The sequence below is a fragment of the Heliangelus exortis genome, chromosome 6, assembly GCF_036169615.1.
Source record: "Heliangelus exortis chromosome 6, bHelExo1.hap1, whole genome shotgun sequence".
NCBI classification, from domain to species: domain Eukaryota; kingdom Metazoa; phylum Chordata; class Aves; order Apodiformes; family Trochilidae; genus Heliangelus; species Heliangelus exortis.
Window position 1 is genome coordinate 28,118,361 of NC_092427.1, and position 18,898 is coordinate 28,137,258.

The 18,898-nt window shown below is 37.0% G+C and overlaps 1 protein-coding gene across 3 annotated transcripts in view; it reads left to right on the top strand.

Moving 5' to 3' along the window:
- STK39 (serine/threonine kinase 39) overlaps positions 1-13,879 on the top strand; it is an 89,395-nt gene extending 75,516 nt beyond the window's left edge. For 2 of the 3 annotated variants that reach the window (XM_071747450.1, XM_071747451.1), the window contains exons 16-17: positions 8,362-8,426; positions 12,420-13,879. In XM_071747450.1, the coding sequence (XP_071603551.1) occupies positions 8,362-8,426; positions 12,420-12,494 (140 nt within the window). In that variant the 3' untranslated portion in view covers positions 12,495-13,879. Of the gene's footprint in view, positions 1-8,361; positions 8,427-12,419 lie in introns of those variants that run through there. The other variant, XR_011726562.1, reaches the window with a different exon arrangement.
- The last annotated feature ends 5,019 nt before the right edge of the window (positions 13,880-18,898 follow it).

Sequence of the window (18,898 nt, forward strand, 5' to 3'; positions counted from 1 at the left end):
CTAACTCCTGCACATCAGGGAGTCTTTTATAAATATATTTTCCCTTGTTTCAAGTTTCAGATATAGGGTATTGAAGTAGCCTGGATGCTATTTCATCTTCTTAATAGTTTTGTCAGAACAGTATCTATAATTCATAGTGGAAATCGAGACAGGAGGAGTTGTGAAGATGTGATGGGGAGGGGAGATAACCAAGGAGTAACATGCATAGCAGTATGTGACCTGCCTTATTTTTGCATAGACCTACATTTCAACTTTAATCCAACTCAATGAAGGTATTAATTAGAACTGTCTTCAATATCTCAATGAGTATGAAACTGTTGTCAAAACCTTTTATCTGAAAGCTGGCATTTGCTACCCATATTCAGTCACTGGCAAATGCTTTTTTCAGCCTTGAAATCTGACTAATACTTTTGTATAGAGCATTTATGAGCATAATTTACTGTATTTTATCTCAGGCTTGTTAAGTATCTCTACTATCAGTGTTGGGTAACAGGTCTGAATTTTTATTTTAAATGTTCATTCAGGACTAGACTGAGGTTTAAAATGCTTGGGGAAATTATGACATCTGTATATACTCCTCCCTCATCTTCCTGGGTAATCTGTCCCATCAGACACATGCAAAATTAAGGTCTAAAATAGACAATAATTTTAGTATCCAAACATATTCTACTTACCTTTCTATAACACTTTATTTTAAATGTGTGGTGTTTAGCCTAAGTGTTCTCCACACACTCTGGGCGGAAAGAAAAAAATCAATTTGAAATATCAGCCTTCTATTTTTTTCATAAGTTTCTGGGAAAAGGTACAATTTACAGTTATAATAATATTTTAATCAATAAAAAGTTATCACAATTTCAGTCTTCTTTTTTTTTGCCTCCTCACATATTATAGAATGTAAAACTTTACTTTGGGATCAGATATCTATGCTAAATAATTGAGAATTTTGGAGTTTATTAATTTTTTACTGGAATTAAAATATTTATATTTCTATCATAAACATATTTCATTTTCTGTTTTGATATAGTGCTACTGTTTCATAAAATATACTACTGTTGAGTGGTAAAGTTTCCATCATCAGATACCTAAAGAAAAGTGAAATCTTGTATATTGCTTTATTCGTTACTTTTCCAATTTCTTTCTGTGACCTTTGGATATTAATGTTTCATGTTAATGGGTCTTAATATGAAGATATTTGAGGTCTACTATTATTCTATTATTCTTTTCGTTTTTCGATTTAAGCAAGAATAAATGTGAAAGGTCTTTAGAAATATATGTCCCTGTTGTTGTGATTTCTTTTCCATGTCTTCACCTGTTCCACTCTTGAATAACATATAACTGGTTTGTTGTTAAAGTTTTCATCCCACTCGGCCACACTTCTCACTTTATTTTTTGGAACAGCATACCCTGATGCCAAGATACTAGTGTATATCCTTAAAAATATCTAAAAAGACGTGAACAAGCCTAAGCCTTGGTTTTCTGCGTAGATTAAATTAATTAATAAGTAACTTAAATCAGCACAGATTTGGTACTCACTAATGGTAGCACAACCTGTGCTTCTAAGTATTTTGTGTATGATTTGAAGTATTGCTTGCCTCCTTTATTTACTCCTGCTGTATGTTAGGCCATGCTTTGGGAGGTGAGGTTGGTTTTATGTATTCCTTGTGCCTGGTACTTCATGCACACGTGAATCAGCATACATTCCTGGCTTCACCATGCTTTTAAACCCCTATGAACCACAGGGCTCAAGTGGCTTTAATGGTTACTTCAAGCTGTGGGAATTGCAGCTTGAAATTGTAGTCCTGTTCATTAGGGTGCTATAGAAGACCTGCTTCAGTCTCTCAGCATCCCTTTCAAGAGAAAACTGCTTTGGCCTTCTGTTGTCCTGTAGCTGTCCTCTTCGGGCTGTGTTTTCTGATTGTGAAGCTGCAAATGAAACTGTTGGCTACTGCATCGACTGCTGAAATGGAGATAGTCTCCATTGTCTTTATATCTAGTGATTCATCCGTTTACTTTGAGAATTCAGACAAATTTGTGAGCCTTAATCTTCCTTCAATAAATCCCTAATGACAGCCTCTTCATAAATCATAGAATCAGAATCGTAGAATTTTCAGGGTTAAAAGGGACCTTTAAGATCATGTAGTTCCAACTCCTCTGCCATGGGCAGGGGCACCTTCCTCTAGATCAGGTTGCTCAGAGCCCTGTCCTTTCTGGCCTTAAATAATAAATTTCTAAATGTTTTTAATATTTCTCCCTTATCAGTGTCCAATAGCTCCCTCAGAAGATAAGACAGGCTTGCTGTGCATCTTTGGTTTTTTTTTCTTTCCTATAAAAGTCATACCTGCTTCCAGCAGTAAACCCTTGTTAGTTAGCTATCACAGATCTCAAATTGCTTTAATATTTCCCTTCCTACTGCTCTTAAGCAACATAAACCAAAGTGACTATGACTGCCATCCTTATTGGGTTAACTAATGGAATCTCTCTGTGCTTAAAAGACCTTTTTGACCTCTCTTGGAAAAGCCTTTTAATCTTTCATGCAGATGGTTCATGAGTGATTAGCTCATATTAGATAAGGATAAGAAAGAGATCTGGAGGAATTGTTACCAAAAGCTCTGAAGGTTGGTTGCTCTTCCTGTTTGCATAATAAACTATCACCCAGTACTAGCTAGGTTTTAAAACTTAGTTTGGATTTCTTTATGAACTTGCGAATGCATGAAAACCACTGTGCAGTATGAAATATAAATGAATGTATGCATTGCAATGAACCTCTTCCGATATGGGAAGCCACCTCAGAAGCATGCATAATAAATTTAGCCCTTTGGAGGAAAGACCTATCAGCAGCTGAATTTTCAGGAGTGATAATTCCATTCCAAAGTATTCCCTGTCACTCAGGTATCCTGCTTCCTAAGACTCATACTGAAAAATACAGCATTAATCCTCAAATCAGCAGACTCCCAAGGCAGATAATTATGTAGAACTGTATGTATTGGATGAAAATGGCAAAATAACTGCCTACAGTTGGGGAAGGTAATATTTGAAACAATCAGCACAAAAGCCGATAAATCTGTGGAGCTTTGAATTTGGCCTCTCTAACAGCAATACCATTGATGAAGTGGGGAGCAGTCGAAGGTCTCTATTTCTTACAGACTGAATTTTGAACTACATAAAAATTATTTCACTTTTCACTTATTAAAAATATTTTTCATTTTCACAGAGCTTATAATTTATCAGGGTTTTTTGTGACAGTAATTTTGTGCCTGAATAATATTTTTCCCTTCCTCATAACTGAATTACACCATGCAATAACTTTGCAAACTGTTGAACCTAACCATGCTGTCAAATGTTCCCCATCCACTGTTTTCAAAATGGAAAAGCAGATGAATCATTATTCTTTTGAGAGCACCTCAGAAATACCATCTCAAGCTTCAGATTCTGTTTGTGTCTGTGTTTATTCCAGATGGCTCCAGCCCAGTTGGCTGGGTCGCCATTGTACTGGAAATAGTTCTCCTGTACTTCATGTAGCTTTATTTACTATCTCATTAATTTTAACTTTTCCACAAGTTTTCCCTATTCAGAAGACATTAGGGCTAGGTTTCATGCTGTGTTAAGAATTTTAAATAGCTAGGAAGGGTTCTGTCACATTATGGGAGGAGGACAGCTATCTAAGACTGCCCAAAGTATGATCTTGAAGATGGTCTGCTTTTTCTGTTACCCTCTGCTTATATTGGTCCCTTATTTAAAAATTATAACTGATATGCCTGGCCATAACTGTCATAAAGCAAAGAGTGATTCGTAGTATATTCTACAGAATATGCATGCTAGAGGACTGTAGTTATCTGTGTGTGGGTTTATTAAATCTGCAATTACCAGCCTGAGCTATGCATATTTATATGCTGGATTTGACCTATTATCCAACTGCATGTTCTGCAAGTGCAGACACTTACTTTGACAGAGTGGCACAACTATTTGTCACTGAGCATAACCTGCAAAGGAACGCGGAATGATTTGTGGCACATAGGTTGATTATATGTCCTTCAGAAGCCTTCTGAAGAAAGCAGACCAACACCTCATTTATCGTTGTAAACAACAAAAAGCCTATTGTGCTAACTGCTGCTAACATTTGGAGAGGGCATTTGCTCCAAAGCATGATTTGAAGTGTACTCTATTTCCTTGATGTTACTGCTGGCAACGCTTTTTACATCACCACTTAATTTTTTCTGCACTTACCTTGTTCATGTTTCTTCTTCTGACTTTTATAGGAGCATGACCATAACATCTTGAGAAAACATTACAAAATAAAGTTGAGTCTAGTATAGCCAGGCCTTATAGAAACTGAATTTCCAAGAGGATTCAAAATTGTCAATTAGTGCTGCTTTCAGGCAAACTAATCTGCTATGAATTCAGAAGTACAACACACAAAGCATGACTTCAGAGTACTTCAAAGAAAAATGGCTTTGTCAATAGGAACTGTGGTATACTTATCTTACAGATAAGTTGTAAAGTGTATTCCAGAGACATATATTTAACTACTCTCTCCACTTTTCGAAATAATTTAACTATCAGTGGAATGATTGCTACCTCTCTAGAAACTCCTAATGTGAAGCTCTTTTTAACTTGAGGGAGAGTATTACTGTATTGAATTGACTTTGTTCACTGACTTACAGAGGAAGAATTGTTGGGAGTGTATGAGAGGGAGAGGTGGTGAGAGTGGGATAATTTTTTTCCTCCCTAGTTTTTGCAGATGTAGTTGGATTCAACTGCACTAAGAAACTTTAGGCTCATTTTTGGTATTTAAGACAAATTGAAATTTTGTACCTGAACTGTACTAAGAAGGTTAATGAATCTTGACCTAGTAAATAATTTTCCTTCATGAAAAGAGCCTAACTTCAGTATCTGGAGGAGATGTTCATCAGTAAAGCCTAATAGCAGTTCCACTTAAGAGTAAGTATTTTTCTGTCTTGCCTGATGTGATCAGTAATTCTGAACAGGGCTGAACATACAGCAATTGCTTGTATGTGAGAACATTGTTTACTGTTGGGAGCATATATCTGGCAGGAATTTCTCAGTGTTTTTCAGGAGACTTTGAATACTTAGTTGTCCAAATTGTATAGGTTTAGTAGTAGTCCTAAGTAGTCCTTTTAAGTAGTTTCCTGAAATGCAGACCTAATGAATCCAAATTCAGACCTCTTATTGTTGGCCTCACAGTTTGAAAGAGGATAACATCTACTAAAAACAAGGAGTTGGAAAAATGAAATTGTACCAATGGGACTGCATGGCTTTGTTAGGTAATTACATGCATGTATTTGATTCTTAGTTGCATTTATTACTTACACTTTCAAATAATGCAGAAAGACCAGGCTTCTGCGGGGAATTCACATTCATAGGGGCTTGATTGAGTGGGTTTAATGACATTATCTTGGCAAAATCATTTTTATTGCCAGGAAACCAGAAAATTTAAAAGACGGAGTATGAGAAGTCACAGATGAAATGTTAGTTTTACTCAAGAAATGCTGAATGTGCATTAATGAAATTAAGAGTTCTTTGTAAGAAACTGTAGATATGGCTGTTTTTAATGTGAACTGGTATTCTGATGCTATGCAGTCTTTGCAGGTTTGCTATTCATTTTCAGGAGTAGCCTGAAAACATCTGGCATTACTCCCTTAAATCCTTAATCTGTTTGATTAAACATGTCCCACTCTATTTATGGCCCATCAGAGAAGCAAAAATAAAACGTATTTCATATGCTTGCTTCAGTTGTTTCTCTGGCATTTTATACATAAAATGGCTTCTGTTAATATTACAAGTAACGACAAGTAAACAAATAAAACTGTGTCACTGTAGCATTTTAATGAGCTCTGTTCTTTGAAAAGCTGTTTTCCTGAAGAATGTTATCCATCAGAAATATCACTCTGTTATGATGTTTATTTAGCAAACAAAAAAGGTAATTAGAATTAACTATTTGCATATATTGTTAGTTTATATTTTTGCTTTGATAATTTTAATTTCTTCTCTCATAAAGGAAGGTTAGGGGGTTTTAAGATTTTAAGATAACTGCTTGTGAAGTCCTCAGTGTTCCTATCCACTGTATGATACAACTCATTAAAACACTTGCTGATAATAGGCTGCTGTTTGCAAGTGCTAAAATAGTAACTTTGACAGTAAATTTGCCTAAAGCCAGCTGGAATTCTCTGCATTCAGGTGAAATAGCCAAGCAGCATGCTCACTTTCCTTACTCATTCAACAGCTGCTCAACACTGAATGAAAGGCTGCCCCTCCTTAGGTTGAGTGTACATTTGAAGATCACTTTTTTGTGACTTCTGTAATAGGCAAAGTTAGAAATTTTTGGATGTAAATTTTGTAGCACTGTGTATCCATTTCAGTGAAGCCAGCTAATGCTACCGGAGAATTTTTTTCTTTTTTTTTTTTTCTTTTCTTTCTTTTTTTTTTTTTTCCACTGTATGTTTGACAGGGATTTGGATAAGCTGGAGCTGCTTATGAGTGCATGATCCTATTTTATAGGCTTTTTTTTAAAGACATAAAAAATAGAAGCTTCTATCCTGCCTTCAAAAGCTATGAGGCTGAGCACTTGCCCATGTATGAAGTTCTAAGAATTAATTAATTAATTAAAAGCATTACTTGCATTTGTATGTATCAAGTAGGAGTTATTGCAATAAAATTGCCTTATTCATTGTGGAACTGAGTTGAATGTTTAAAATGAAAACTGTTTGTAATCATGAAAATAAAGAAAATAATGAATAATGAAACTTTAAAAATGAAAATACTTTCTCTTGTAGTTCCTATAGTGGAGTTCATTTAACTGTGAAGGGTAATTTTTTTAATAAAAGGTATTCTCTACAATATGTACCTTGTGCTTGCTTTTAAGGCTTTAGTTTCATACATCCTTTCATCCCTTGTCAAATTTTTCAGATGTGTATAAACAATCCTTAGTGCTATTTCAGCATCATAAAGAAAATGAGGACAGCTCCCCCTCTAAATTGATATGTGTTTAACAGTGGTAGTTTGGCACAATTTTTTTCCTTCTCTAAATTTCCTGGCAAAATGCTGTATTTCCCCAGTGAGGCCAATTTCTGTTACAAAGTGAATTGTATATGATAGGCACGGTAAGAGTGAAAATTTTATCCTCATGATGGTAGGACATGAAGTTGGAACCTGATTTTGTAGTGGTGGGACATTCAACATGCAACTATTTGTTGTGTATCAACCACTTTGTGAAGCCTATGAAAACTGTTACTTCTGGAGAACGTCTTGTTTGTTGCTTCTCTACTTTATGGCACTTTTCTACTCCATGAACAAAGAAATGTCTACTATTTAATAACTGTTTATTTCCTTTTTAAAAGTCTTATCTTAACAGCTCTGCCAAGCATGGAGCCTGTATCTCCTGCTGATGTCCTGTTGATATCTTGTGGTCATAAGTCAGCCTTCAGCAAAGGCTCTCAAGGTTGTGTACTGAGTTAGCTCAGGACCTATAACTGTGCAAAGCTGGGGAGCAAATTTAGTGAAAATACGAAGCTGAAAACAGCCATATTTTTTTGGTGATGATGAAAGGTAGCAATATTGTTAAAAAATTGACCAATCAGAAGTGTGACTTAGGAGTTTTGATCGAAAAAGCTTTTTTTTTTCCTGACTTCTCTTTTATTTTCAAGGAGTAAATTGTTCCCTTCCTTCAATTTCTGTTCTGGCATACAGCTTCCTTCTCTGGACACCAACTCTGTGGCTCTAGTTAAACTACTCATTTCTGTTACACCACGTATCTGTCATGCCTACTGACAGATTAATTTTTAAAGACCAGCTCCTTTTGTATCATCTCTAATTTTGCTTATGTTTCTTCTGGTTCAGTGAGAAGTAACAGATCACTAAGAGTCTTTGTGGGTACTACTGCCAGCCCAAAAAAGACACATACAGCCAGGCAAAACAGAAGGCAAGATGGGATAGAGATCCCAGCCTTCTCCTAGAAACTTGTGCTGTGATAAAAATCATTACAACAACCAGCTTCTGCGTGGCTGCATGATTTTCCTATTTTCCTTGCACCTGCATTTGTGTGATTGTTAAGCAAATTTGTGGAGTACACTGAACTGAAAATTAATTTTATTTTCTTTTTTTTTATCATTAGGTTTTCAGGCAGATTTTTTCCCTCAATCAATTCACATAGTCACAAATTCTCAGTGACTGCAAAGAAAAGGTGGCAGGATTTATGGCAACTCAAACACCCTCTGACTCTCAAATGATAGCCAGAGAATGATTACATGATCCAAGCAGTAATTTATAGATGTGTGTGTAGAATTAAGTAAAAATTCAACATGAGGCTCAATGTCATGTTGAATTTTTTTATACTTTATTTTACAGTTGCTGCTAACTTACAGAAGATAGTAGACGATCCAAAGGCCTTGAAAACATTGACTTTTAAACTGGTAAGTAAAAGCATGAAGGGAAGAAACAATTATGTCAGTATTCACACAGAGTTTGGATTTTATCTCATTTACAGCTGTTTCGCTGAGTAAATGTGTTTATGGGTAAAATGACTGAGATTGCCATACAGAAGGCAGAAAACCTAAACCCCATTCTGACAGAACATTCGGGATATATACAGTCACAGAGCTCCATAACTGTTCAGGGCAAAGGAGGTTCATTTACACTTGTTCTGAGGAAGCTGGAGGTTTAGGTGAGAAACTGCAGGGAGAAATCTCCTGGGAAGCATTGCAGAAGGAAGTAAAGCAGAGAACATTGTAGTACTTTGATTAACTCCTCTCTACCCTTACTCCCTCATCTCTGCCCTGGCTGAAGTGTCCTCTGCTAATGGACATTTTTTTCCAGTCCTATTTTTTCCAGCACCTGCTATTGTATTTCTTAGATGCAGGTTTTCTTGTCCACTGCTTGTTTCTGTTTACTTCTTTCCTTGAACCTTGTTTCAACTGACTATCCATACTTGCAAGTTAATCTTGCTCCCACTGTATTTTGTTACTGTTTCTCCCTCCCCACCTCTTTCCGTGTTCTATTTATACAAAATCAGACCCGGGTTTTGGGTCTGGGACTGTTTTCTGTTCTGCATTTTGCACCTGGGGCCATAAGTCCTAATTTTGCTTGATTTTGATGCTATAATGATAGATTTAATTTAATAACTTTACTCTGCAAAAACTTAATTCAGAACTGATGTGCTGTATTTGTTTTTATTTTATAAAAAATTAACTTGAAATTTTTGCATACCTATAGCTATTGATATGTAGCTATGTAAATACTAAAAGTTCTTAACCAATGAGCTTTCAGGCCCTCTTGCTGAGTGACTCAGCTGTGTATGAAAAACTAACCTGTATGTCTGTTAGATAAGTGGGTCTCCAGAATCACAGCTTTGTTTATGAAAGCACCTGCTTCAGATGAGCCATTTTTTGAGAGTAAGTGACCTAGTTGATGATAATGCATTAATTCAGCATTGTTCTTCACATGGCATTTTTTGAAATACAGATTTGAGTAGTTCTAACTGGCCAAATCCTTTGGACTAATTTTTCTCTACACTCCAACAAAATCCCCAGAACCTAAAGAATTCTTTTGAGAATAGGTTGGGGAATAAGGACCTTTTTACTCAAAAGGTTTTGTTTCTGTGGCCCTCCCTACCTAAATATATCTTAAAGGCTGATGCTTCTCTGTTTGCAGATGATCTGTCTTCTTGCTGTCTAAACATCTGACTTAGCTTTGTTGTTAATGGCATCTCACCAAAAGCAATCAGATGTAAGGAAGCTCCAAAAGCTCTGCCAAAGTCTGAGTTTCTAGTTCACACACTTATAATAGAGGCTTGAGATTCCAAAGTGTAATATTGCATCATATCCAGTTTATGTTCATATATATTGAAAACAAATCTACTTGAAAATTTAGGTCAAGATATTCCTGTGATTCAGTTGGATTTATTGCAGGAGTGCAGTCAATATCACACAGTATTTCAGCTTCCGGTCACTGAATGCTGTTATAATCTTACTGCTTACCATAATCAAAATTAATAGAAAATCTGAAATCAATGACTTTGTCCTTTCTCAAGGTAAGTTCCATTGGCTAGGTAACAATTCCTGGGATTAATTTAAAGTTTTTTTCTGATATTTTTAACCTGTTTCCTACATAACTTCCCTACTTCACAGGAAAAGAACATAACCACAAAAAGTATCCTAATTAATTCTTATCTTTGGATTAATTTAATATCTGCTCTGTTTCTGACTGTTTCTATATTATATAATAGAGTTACTAAACAGATCGTTACCTAGGAGAACCCTGTTATTTGTTTGTATACTCTACTGAATCTTTGTTACCTCTTAGCAAGGTCTCATGGAATTTGAGAATACTTGTATACCACTTGATTAAAACACATTTTGTTGGGAAATACTACATAGAGATTCAAAGTCTAAATGTAACTAATCCCATATCCATTCAGATATTTCAATTGAAAAGTGCTCTTGAGTCTAGGATTAGTTACTGCTATTTGAGGACAAGAAATCTGATTAGTATCTCACTGCATTCAGATTGATGGTATTGTGTTTCTATTCAAACAGCAAGCATTTTCATCTCTGAGGAAAAAGAACAGCTTAGGTACTTATTATTATTACATATAATTATTGCTGAAATAGTAAAGAAAGTTACAAAATTGAGGTGTCTGCTAGGTTGGATGTCCTTCTTGCATACTTTTTTATCAGTGCATCAATGGTATCATTTTATAGAATGTAATTAGTACTAAACCTCCATTAATTGTCTTGGCTAACACAAAATAATGACTTACCTGCAGCATCCAGCTGTCTATGCTTTGGGAAGCAAGCTGCTTTAATACACAAGTAATCTTAGCAACACTCAAGGAAACACAAAATTATTGCATAGCATAATTTGCATTTTAAGTAAGGATTTTTCATATCAAAAAAGGAAAAAAACATTAATGAAAAAAATGCATTCCACCGCTAAATGATGAATTGCAAGTACTAAGAGTTTTTCTTGTAATATAAGCTAATATAAGCTTAAATATAAGATAATATGTTCCAGGTGCATTAAATGTTAGACAATCTTTATTGATAAGGAAAGCATTTAAAAATCTAATGCATCTAGATATGTTACTTAGTGTGGCTTTGAGAAAAATGATAGCTAGCTAGAGTATAGCGTGATGTTAATATTAGCTCTTTTTACCATGATATTTTAAATCAAAAATTGAAACTCCATTTATTTAGTTATTTCCTAATCCAAAAAACATTGTGAGATCATAAGGGAAACCAATGGTAATGATTTCAGACCTTTAATTTGCTGCTTCGATGGAATAAGACCTCTCAGAAGAGAGAACTTCTGTCTGATCAAAGTAAATTTGAATGGGTAGCCTAATGCAATGCTTCCACAAGTACTGAGTGAGCGATGAAAGTAATTTTTGATCATGGAAACTCCATGGATAATGTCACTCAGTGCACATTATTTTCTCAGTCTGGGAGCTTTCTTCCTTATTAGCCAGTTCTGCTGAAAGATTCAACTGAACCTAGTGCATAAAAGGATCAAGAGCACTTTTATAGGGTGAACCAATAATTCTGATGCTTTTTTGGAATATACCAAAGAGTCTGAAGGCATCTAAGCAATTTAATATTACACACTGTTCATAAAATTGTAATGTTATTTTGTTTTTATCTATCACATAGGTGAAGAATGCATTGGAACCTTGATTTAAAATTTAGTCACTTCTGTCCTGCAGAAGCAACTATTATATTTAAAAGTAAAAATATAAAACTATCTTGGCTAAAGCATGTGTAATTTTTTTTTTACCAAACCTAAAGTAACAGTTCAGTCCTGAGTAAGGTGGTTATATATTTTACTGTTATTCGCAAATAATGAACTGACTACTTGTGGCCATTAGTACCATAACCAACTTTAGTTGAAGAATCTCAATGATACAATCTTAAGTACTAGATTCTACTGTCAGAAAGATGTCCTTTTTGAATACTAGAATTTACTCTTCGTAGACTGCTTCAGTCTCTTGTTTTAAAATTCAGTGGATTGTTATTACAAAGAGACTTGATAATTGAACTTGTGAGACTTCTGGTGTCTACAGAACAACAGTAAAAGGTACATTCCATACGTGTAGAGTGTTTGCTCTTTGGAGTGAAAATAGAACACTCACATGAGAAGCAAATTTGTCTCCAATACGGAAAGCTTGAGTTAAAGAAATTGGGTCTTTTAAGTGTTCATTTCCCAGTATTTTTTAAAATTTTAATATTGATTAGAAGAGTTTGCTAAAATGAAGGATGCAGTTTGATGGCATTGTCAGAGGATACACCAAGCAGTCTGAAACCTTTCCTTCAAGTAAGCTGTTTGACTAGGCAATTTGGGGAAAATTCATTGCCCAGCTGTCAGATTCTCTTGTGCAGTGTGATACTAAATGTTTCTGTTTGTACTTGCAGGCTTCTGGCTGTGATGGCACTGAGATTCCTGATGAAGTGAAACTGATTGGGTTTGCTCAGTTAAGTGTCAGCTGATGTCTGTCCCTTGACCCCAAACCGATTTGTGAGATTGCGAAGAGGCCAGCTTAGATGCAAAGGAAAATTAATGCACCACACACTGAGTTCTGCTTCATTCTCTAGCAATTCACAAAGTCAGAACCAGCAAAACCCACAGCTACACCACTGCTGCTAATATTCAAAATGCTACTAAATGTCAGATGATTTGGATTCCCCCTAAGTGAAAAGCCTGTGGAAATGCACTCAGGTGGCTGTACTTACTGGTTACAAAAGGAATTTTCTATCAAGCTTACTTCTTTCATACTTTGAGTGATACTATTTTACCTGTATTTGTGGTTGATGATACTGCCTCTATTCTGTTACATTTAGAAATTAACATAAATATATAAGAATTATTAGCCAAACTTGAATTCTAGTTTTAAAACTGTGAAGTTTATTTTTCATATATTTATGCATTACATATCCTAGTAGTAAGAAAATTATTTGAATTGATTATATGCTATTTGCAGTTAATCTCCCATTATTTAAAAAAGTTTCAGGTTTATCTTAACTCCTAGAGGTTTTCTGAAATTAATTAATTACCTAGGCATTAGCAAGCTTTTGTTGGTTGTGTGTCTAAATGCCAGTCCACAAACTGATTGTTAACGGAGTGGGAGGTGCCTTGCAGATATTTATGTTTCAAGAATGTGCCTGAGGCTGCTTAAATAAGTAATCTCCATTTTCTAGAAGTACCACAAGTATGGTACAATATATATGAATATATATAGTTATCTGAGCAAGGAGAGGATATACAGTAGTGAAGGTGTTAAGAGTATTTTGACAATGCTTTAATGGGGAATCTCTGAGAATTGTTTTTGAACTGTTGTCATTAAGGTAAACTGCTTACTGTGTCTGTCTCTGGTCTGACTTATCCTTAATGATAGAAACCGGTCTCATACAGGTGATAAAACTTGAAGAACGAAACTGAAGCTTTACTTGAAGTTCTGCAAAATACCAAGGTGGAGTGAAAATAATAGGGCTTTGTGCAATGATCAAGCAAAACTCTCGTTACAAATAAAACACTTCTGACCCAAGTTAGTCTTATGCTTAACCTTGTGACATAGATTTTATGGAGCTGGTAAACCTTAGAAAGACTTTCAGATTTGGAGATATGTTTCTCTGAGGTTAAAATTTAAACTACTTCCTAGCTAATCCTAGATAAATGGCAGCTCTTTAATGTACTGAAAATGGCAAATATATATTATTAAAAGAAGTTATTTATAATGCCTTGTCATAATTGTTGAGGTGTTATAGAGCCATTTGCATATGACTCAATGTAATCCCATTCCATCCTACTGTTTACATGATTACTCCAAGATGACTGCAAAGGTTAAAAAATAAAATAAAAATGTATTGCACAAACAGATTTGTATTTTGACTTTCCATGCTTTCTGTGCATGTCACTGGCTATACCGCAGGGTGATGGTATAAATGCCTGCTGCCATTTTATAATTTATGAGGAGCACCTGGGGGGAGGAGAGGAAACACATGCTCTCTAATGGGAAAGGGCTGCTCTTGGCTGCTTGCTTCCCAGTGCTTTGTAGAAGCCATTTTTAAGACACCTCAGGTGTTCGTACTTTAGAAAACATTAATTTGTTCGGGGCAGGACCTGTGGGAGGCTGTTGATGTGGGGCAGAGGGTGTGAGAGGTGCAGGGCTGGGGCTGACACCTGCTGCCCTTAGCTCTGGTGCAGGCCTGGTGGCCACAGCTGAGGCTGCTTGGGGCACTTCAGTTCCTCCTTGGCCACAGGAGCTCCATCCCTGGGGGAGGGTTTTGGCAGTGAAGAAGGGGTTGGGTGCCACAGAAGGAGCTGGAAGGACTCTGTGCTCTGGTGTGGCCTAGCCAGGCGGCAGTGACCAGAAATGGTAAGTGAGCCTTCAGTGACAGAAATGCTGCATCTTTCCTTAGCTTTGGGGTGTCTGTGCAGGTGACTCTTCCACGTCAATGGTAACTTACCTTGGTGGCCTATAATGGGCTGTTTAATCTCTTGCCTTTAGTTAATGCTTTGCCTTGGTCACCTTGTGCATGTTTGCTCCTGGCTCCCTGGGGCCAGGCAGGGCACTCATGGAAGCCACCAGCACCAGTGGCTTTTGTCTCCTGGCAGGTGCCCATCCCTGGCCAAGGAGCCTCTGCTGTGGCCATCTGAGGTGAGAACAGAGGGCACTGAGCTGGGCCTGAGACAGGGAGAGGATGCAGTTTGGCAGCTGATTCTTCCTTAGCAGCCTTTTCGTGGGAGTAGGAGGAAACAAAAAGGAACTTTAAATGTTCATCTGCCAGTCAAATGGTTGCTACCTGTGACACTGTGAGGCAGTGGCTGCAGAGCAGGACCTGAAGGAATTGAGGTCAGAGTACTGCTGTTAGATTATTTTTGTTACATACATTAATGTATGGTTGAATTTTGCAGCAGTATTGAGTAATTCACCTGCAAAGTATTTAGCTGGTTAGCTTTCTTTTTTGAGGAAAAGGAATGAACATTCAGGGATGCTTGTTTTCACATATCTGTAAAAGGAGCGGGAATATATAATTGGATTAAAATTGTCTTCTGCTTGCTTTACACCTCCCTGAATGCTGGGGAAAAGGTGTTGGGGTATGAGTAGTGACTGTCAAAAGTGATCATCTGGTGTAGTCATTGGGGCTGCAGGAGGTATCCAAATACAGAAGAATGTAATGTTTTAATGGGTGCAGTCAGCACTAGTGTGCACCAAGATAAATCTGTAACAGTTGTTGCTCACTTGCAGTCTGATGCAGAAACTTGCCAATGCTTCACTGAGCTTCCTTGGTTCAGTGAGACAGTGAATTCCCGCAGCTGTTGGGTTTTCATGTTTTGTTTTTTTGTTTGCTGCTGCTGCTAAGGCATTGTGAATAAATACCGTGTGAGGAAAATCAGTTCAGAAGGACAATGACCTGAAAGAAAAGGTAGTTAAAGCTTTAGTGTCTGTAAAATTTAAGTTCATAAGTGGTTTATTCTCTCAGATATATAAAGGTCAAGAAAAGGTAAAAATACACAGTAAGTTGCAGTAGAAAATACTGTGTAAGCAATCATAGAGTAAAAATAGACACCAAATGTAATAAGAATGTACTTCCTGAATACTGAATTCACATCCTCTGTTGAATGACAAGGGAAAAGAGAAAACCAGCAACTATTTATTTATTTATTTATTTATTATTACATGAAAACATTCAGGAGATGGTTACATTTTTCATATATACGACATGACTTGCCCCAAGGCAGCTGTGGTGCTCCTGACAGAAAGGTGTGGCTGGACAATAGGCTGGGCTTGTTGCTGGCTGGAGCACCTGGCTGTGTTTGAAGGAAGAGGTCTCTAATTAATGAGGTGAAGCTGCAACTGGTGAGCTACCATGAAGCTGTCTCTGAGGCCAGAAAAATAGGGCTTAATTAGATCCCAAAATATAATCATCTGTAGTGATGATTATATGCCAGTGCTTGCAGCTGGGCACTTGCAGGCTCTGTGGGTTGATGGATGTCAGCCTCCACGGAGCCAGCCCTGTCAGCGTGCTCTGCTTCAGGGTTTTGAAAGTAGCTTTGTGCTGTGGACTGAGGTGGGAGTCAGTCAATGAAACACAGGTCTATAATTTATTATTTTCAAGGTGTCAAAAAGGATGAATATAAACATAGAATTTAGCTCAGCACCAAACCTGGTCTGGAGAATAACAGGTTTGTGCATGTGAGAGGGGAGGGATGGGACATTTCCAGCCTTTTATCTCCTGGGTCTCCAGCGTGGGCTCCGGGCCAGGAAAGCTGCCTCCTGCTCTGGCACTTTCCATGCCAAGAGAACAAGAGCACATGTCTTTCCTCTGACAAGTACTGACCTCAGTTACTCCCACTGATGCAGACACGGTTGCATTCAAACTGCAATGCAGTGTGATAGCTGTGATAAATATTTTTTCTTTCCAGAAATACTGTCCTATGTGTTACCACAATTTCCTCTATTTCCTGGAGCACACTTCTGCCTTGTGGGTGGAGGTGGAAGGGGGAGCTGGGAAATGAGCCACAAAACATTATTGAATTTTCTCTCCCCCATGTTCTCTCCTGAGATACAGATGGATGTATGCCTATTCAGCCAGCTTGATCTAGTTTCAGCTCTCCAGTCTGGGGGCTTCCAAAGCAGTCCTCTAAAATTTGATTGTGGGTCATCCTTTCAGAATGTTTTTGAATGTGTTGTTTTGTTTTGTTTTTTTCTGAGAGAGAACACTGTGTGCAGCTTGTAAATGGTGTGCCTCCCCCTCAAGCTTTTCTTAATCAGAGATTTGTTTTCTTTTCACCACCTACCTCTGCATAATGATGTTGGATGGTGAGACTGGCCTGTTCGTGAAATCAATTAGCCCTGATGATGAATCTGACACAGACCTAAAACACTGCTAATTGAGTGCCTTGAAAATGCTGATTTTTATTTTGCAGCCAACAGGGGATGCCCCTCCCCCTGGTATGCTTTCAAAGCAGCAAAAATATTTGACCTTGTTGATAACGAATAACAATAGTTACTTTTTTTTTTTTTTCCCCCCTCTGGATCAATTGTGATATAACTTTATTCAGTGAATTGCTGTGGGTTTTTTTACAGCATGAAATGGGCAGCCTGTCCACCCTCTTGCAATATACTTGTGCATGTGCATGCACTAAGAATGCTAATTATTTTAAAACGAGAAGGTGGAAAAGCAGCAGGAGCCCACATCATCTACTCTCCTGTGCATGTGCTTTGCTAATGAGCTGCTGGATTTACTCAAATGACAAAAACTTCACCAAAGTCTGTTTTACTTGTGTTTTATTACACTATGGTCCAACTGATGAAATATCCGGGCATAATAGTTAAGCATTGTGACATTTTAGTTATTCATTTTCCCTCAATGGCTACCAGTAACATCACAGTGCACATAAAAATGTGGGTTTATAGCTACTTTGATTGCTAAATTGATGCTCATCAAGCTGCTTGTATAGCCATTGAAATCCAAGATGCTGAACAGAACTCAGTAGTCATGATGTTGTCTGCTTCTAATAATGTTCAGAATATGGGCAGTGGTGGACTAATGACCTATTACAGGGACTTGGAAGAGTGTAAAGAGGAGAAATATTTAATTTTTACTGCGTAGAGAGGCAGCCTTCTTCTCAGGACATGAATATTTTCATGTAATTTTCAAATATGAATTTGAATGCTATACTTATTGTCTCAGGGTGTAGAAAAGAACTTAGGCAAGTGGATACTTTTATGTAAAGGAGCAGCTATGAGAAACTGAATTGGAGCAGATGGAAAATACATGCCAATTCTTTATCTTTTCACCATAGGTACAAATTTTAATAATTAATGAAACCCAGCTATCTTTCAAATATAATTTTTTTTCTTCTGTAAAAAAGTGCTTATTTGGTTCTTTTTTTCATCTATGTGTTAATTTAGATTCATTAAGAAAATGTACAGTGCACGCTAGTGCTGGGGCTTTTTAAATTTACTTTGAGTTAAAAAAGCTTTTCTTGTTTTGTCATGTTTACTCTGCATCTGTAGACCCTATAGGTCTAGCTTTGTTTCCTTTGAGGATAATCTATGTGTGACCTAAAAATGTTAAAGAATGTAAGGTTATTTTGGTAACACAACTGTCTCTTCACATGAAGCTAGTACGTGTGGCTGTCATCAACAGGAAATTATAAATAATGAACCAGGATGAGTCCTGTGGTTTTGAGGAGGTGGACTGTCTGCTACTTAGGCAGTATACAAACACATGAATAGGTAAAAATAGTGTAACTCCCAGTAGCAAACTTCCATGTTCTGCAATTTAGAATGTGTAGTGCTAAGCTGGATAGCCTCTTTAAAGGAGATGCCTGCATTTCTGTCTGCCTCTCTGTGTTTGAAAGCTTGGAATTGTTTTTACAAAGGGCTCTGGTATTTGGGGGGAAAGGAAGGAGCAAAAAATTAATGCTCATGTATCTCTGCTGTTTCATAATGTAAAGGGCAAGAAAAAATTTTGAAAAATGTTACCAGAAAAGCATCTTGCATCTCTAATAGTTACTATTCCCTCTAGTGCATCAAAGGCAGCTGAAGGGCTATTGGTATTATGAAAATTTCTGGAAGCTTGGTAGCTTTGTTATGGCAAATGGGTATCTTTTACCTTGCATTGTGGTTTACTCTATTACTGACCAAGAAAGAACAAAATGCTAAATTAAAGAATGAAGCATAAAATCGAATGGTCAGTGGAGATGAGCTTGTTCAGAACTAGTAAGGTGTGGATGATAATGCTCCTTCTTCTCCCAACCCTTCCCATGGTTTAATCAGTCACACTGAACAGTGCTTCTCTTCTGCCCTGCCTGGTGGGATGAGGTTCCCTGGGGATACAGAGCAGGTTCTGCAGATTCACTGGGGCTGCTCATCACTCTCACA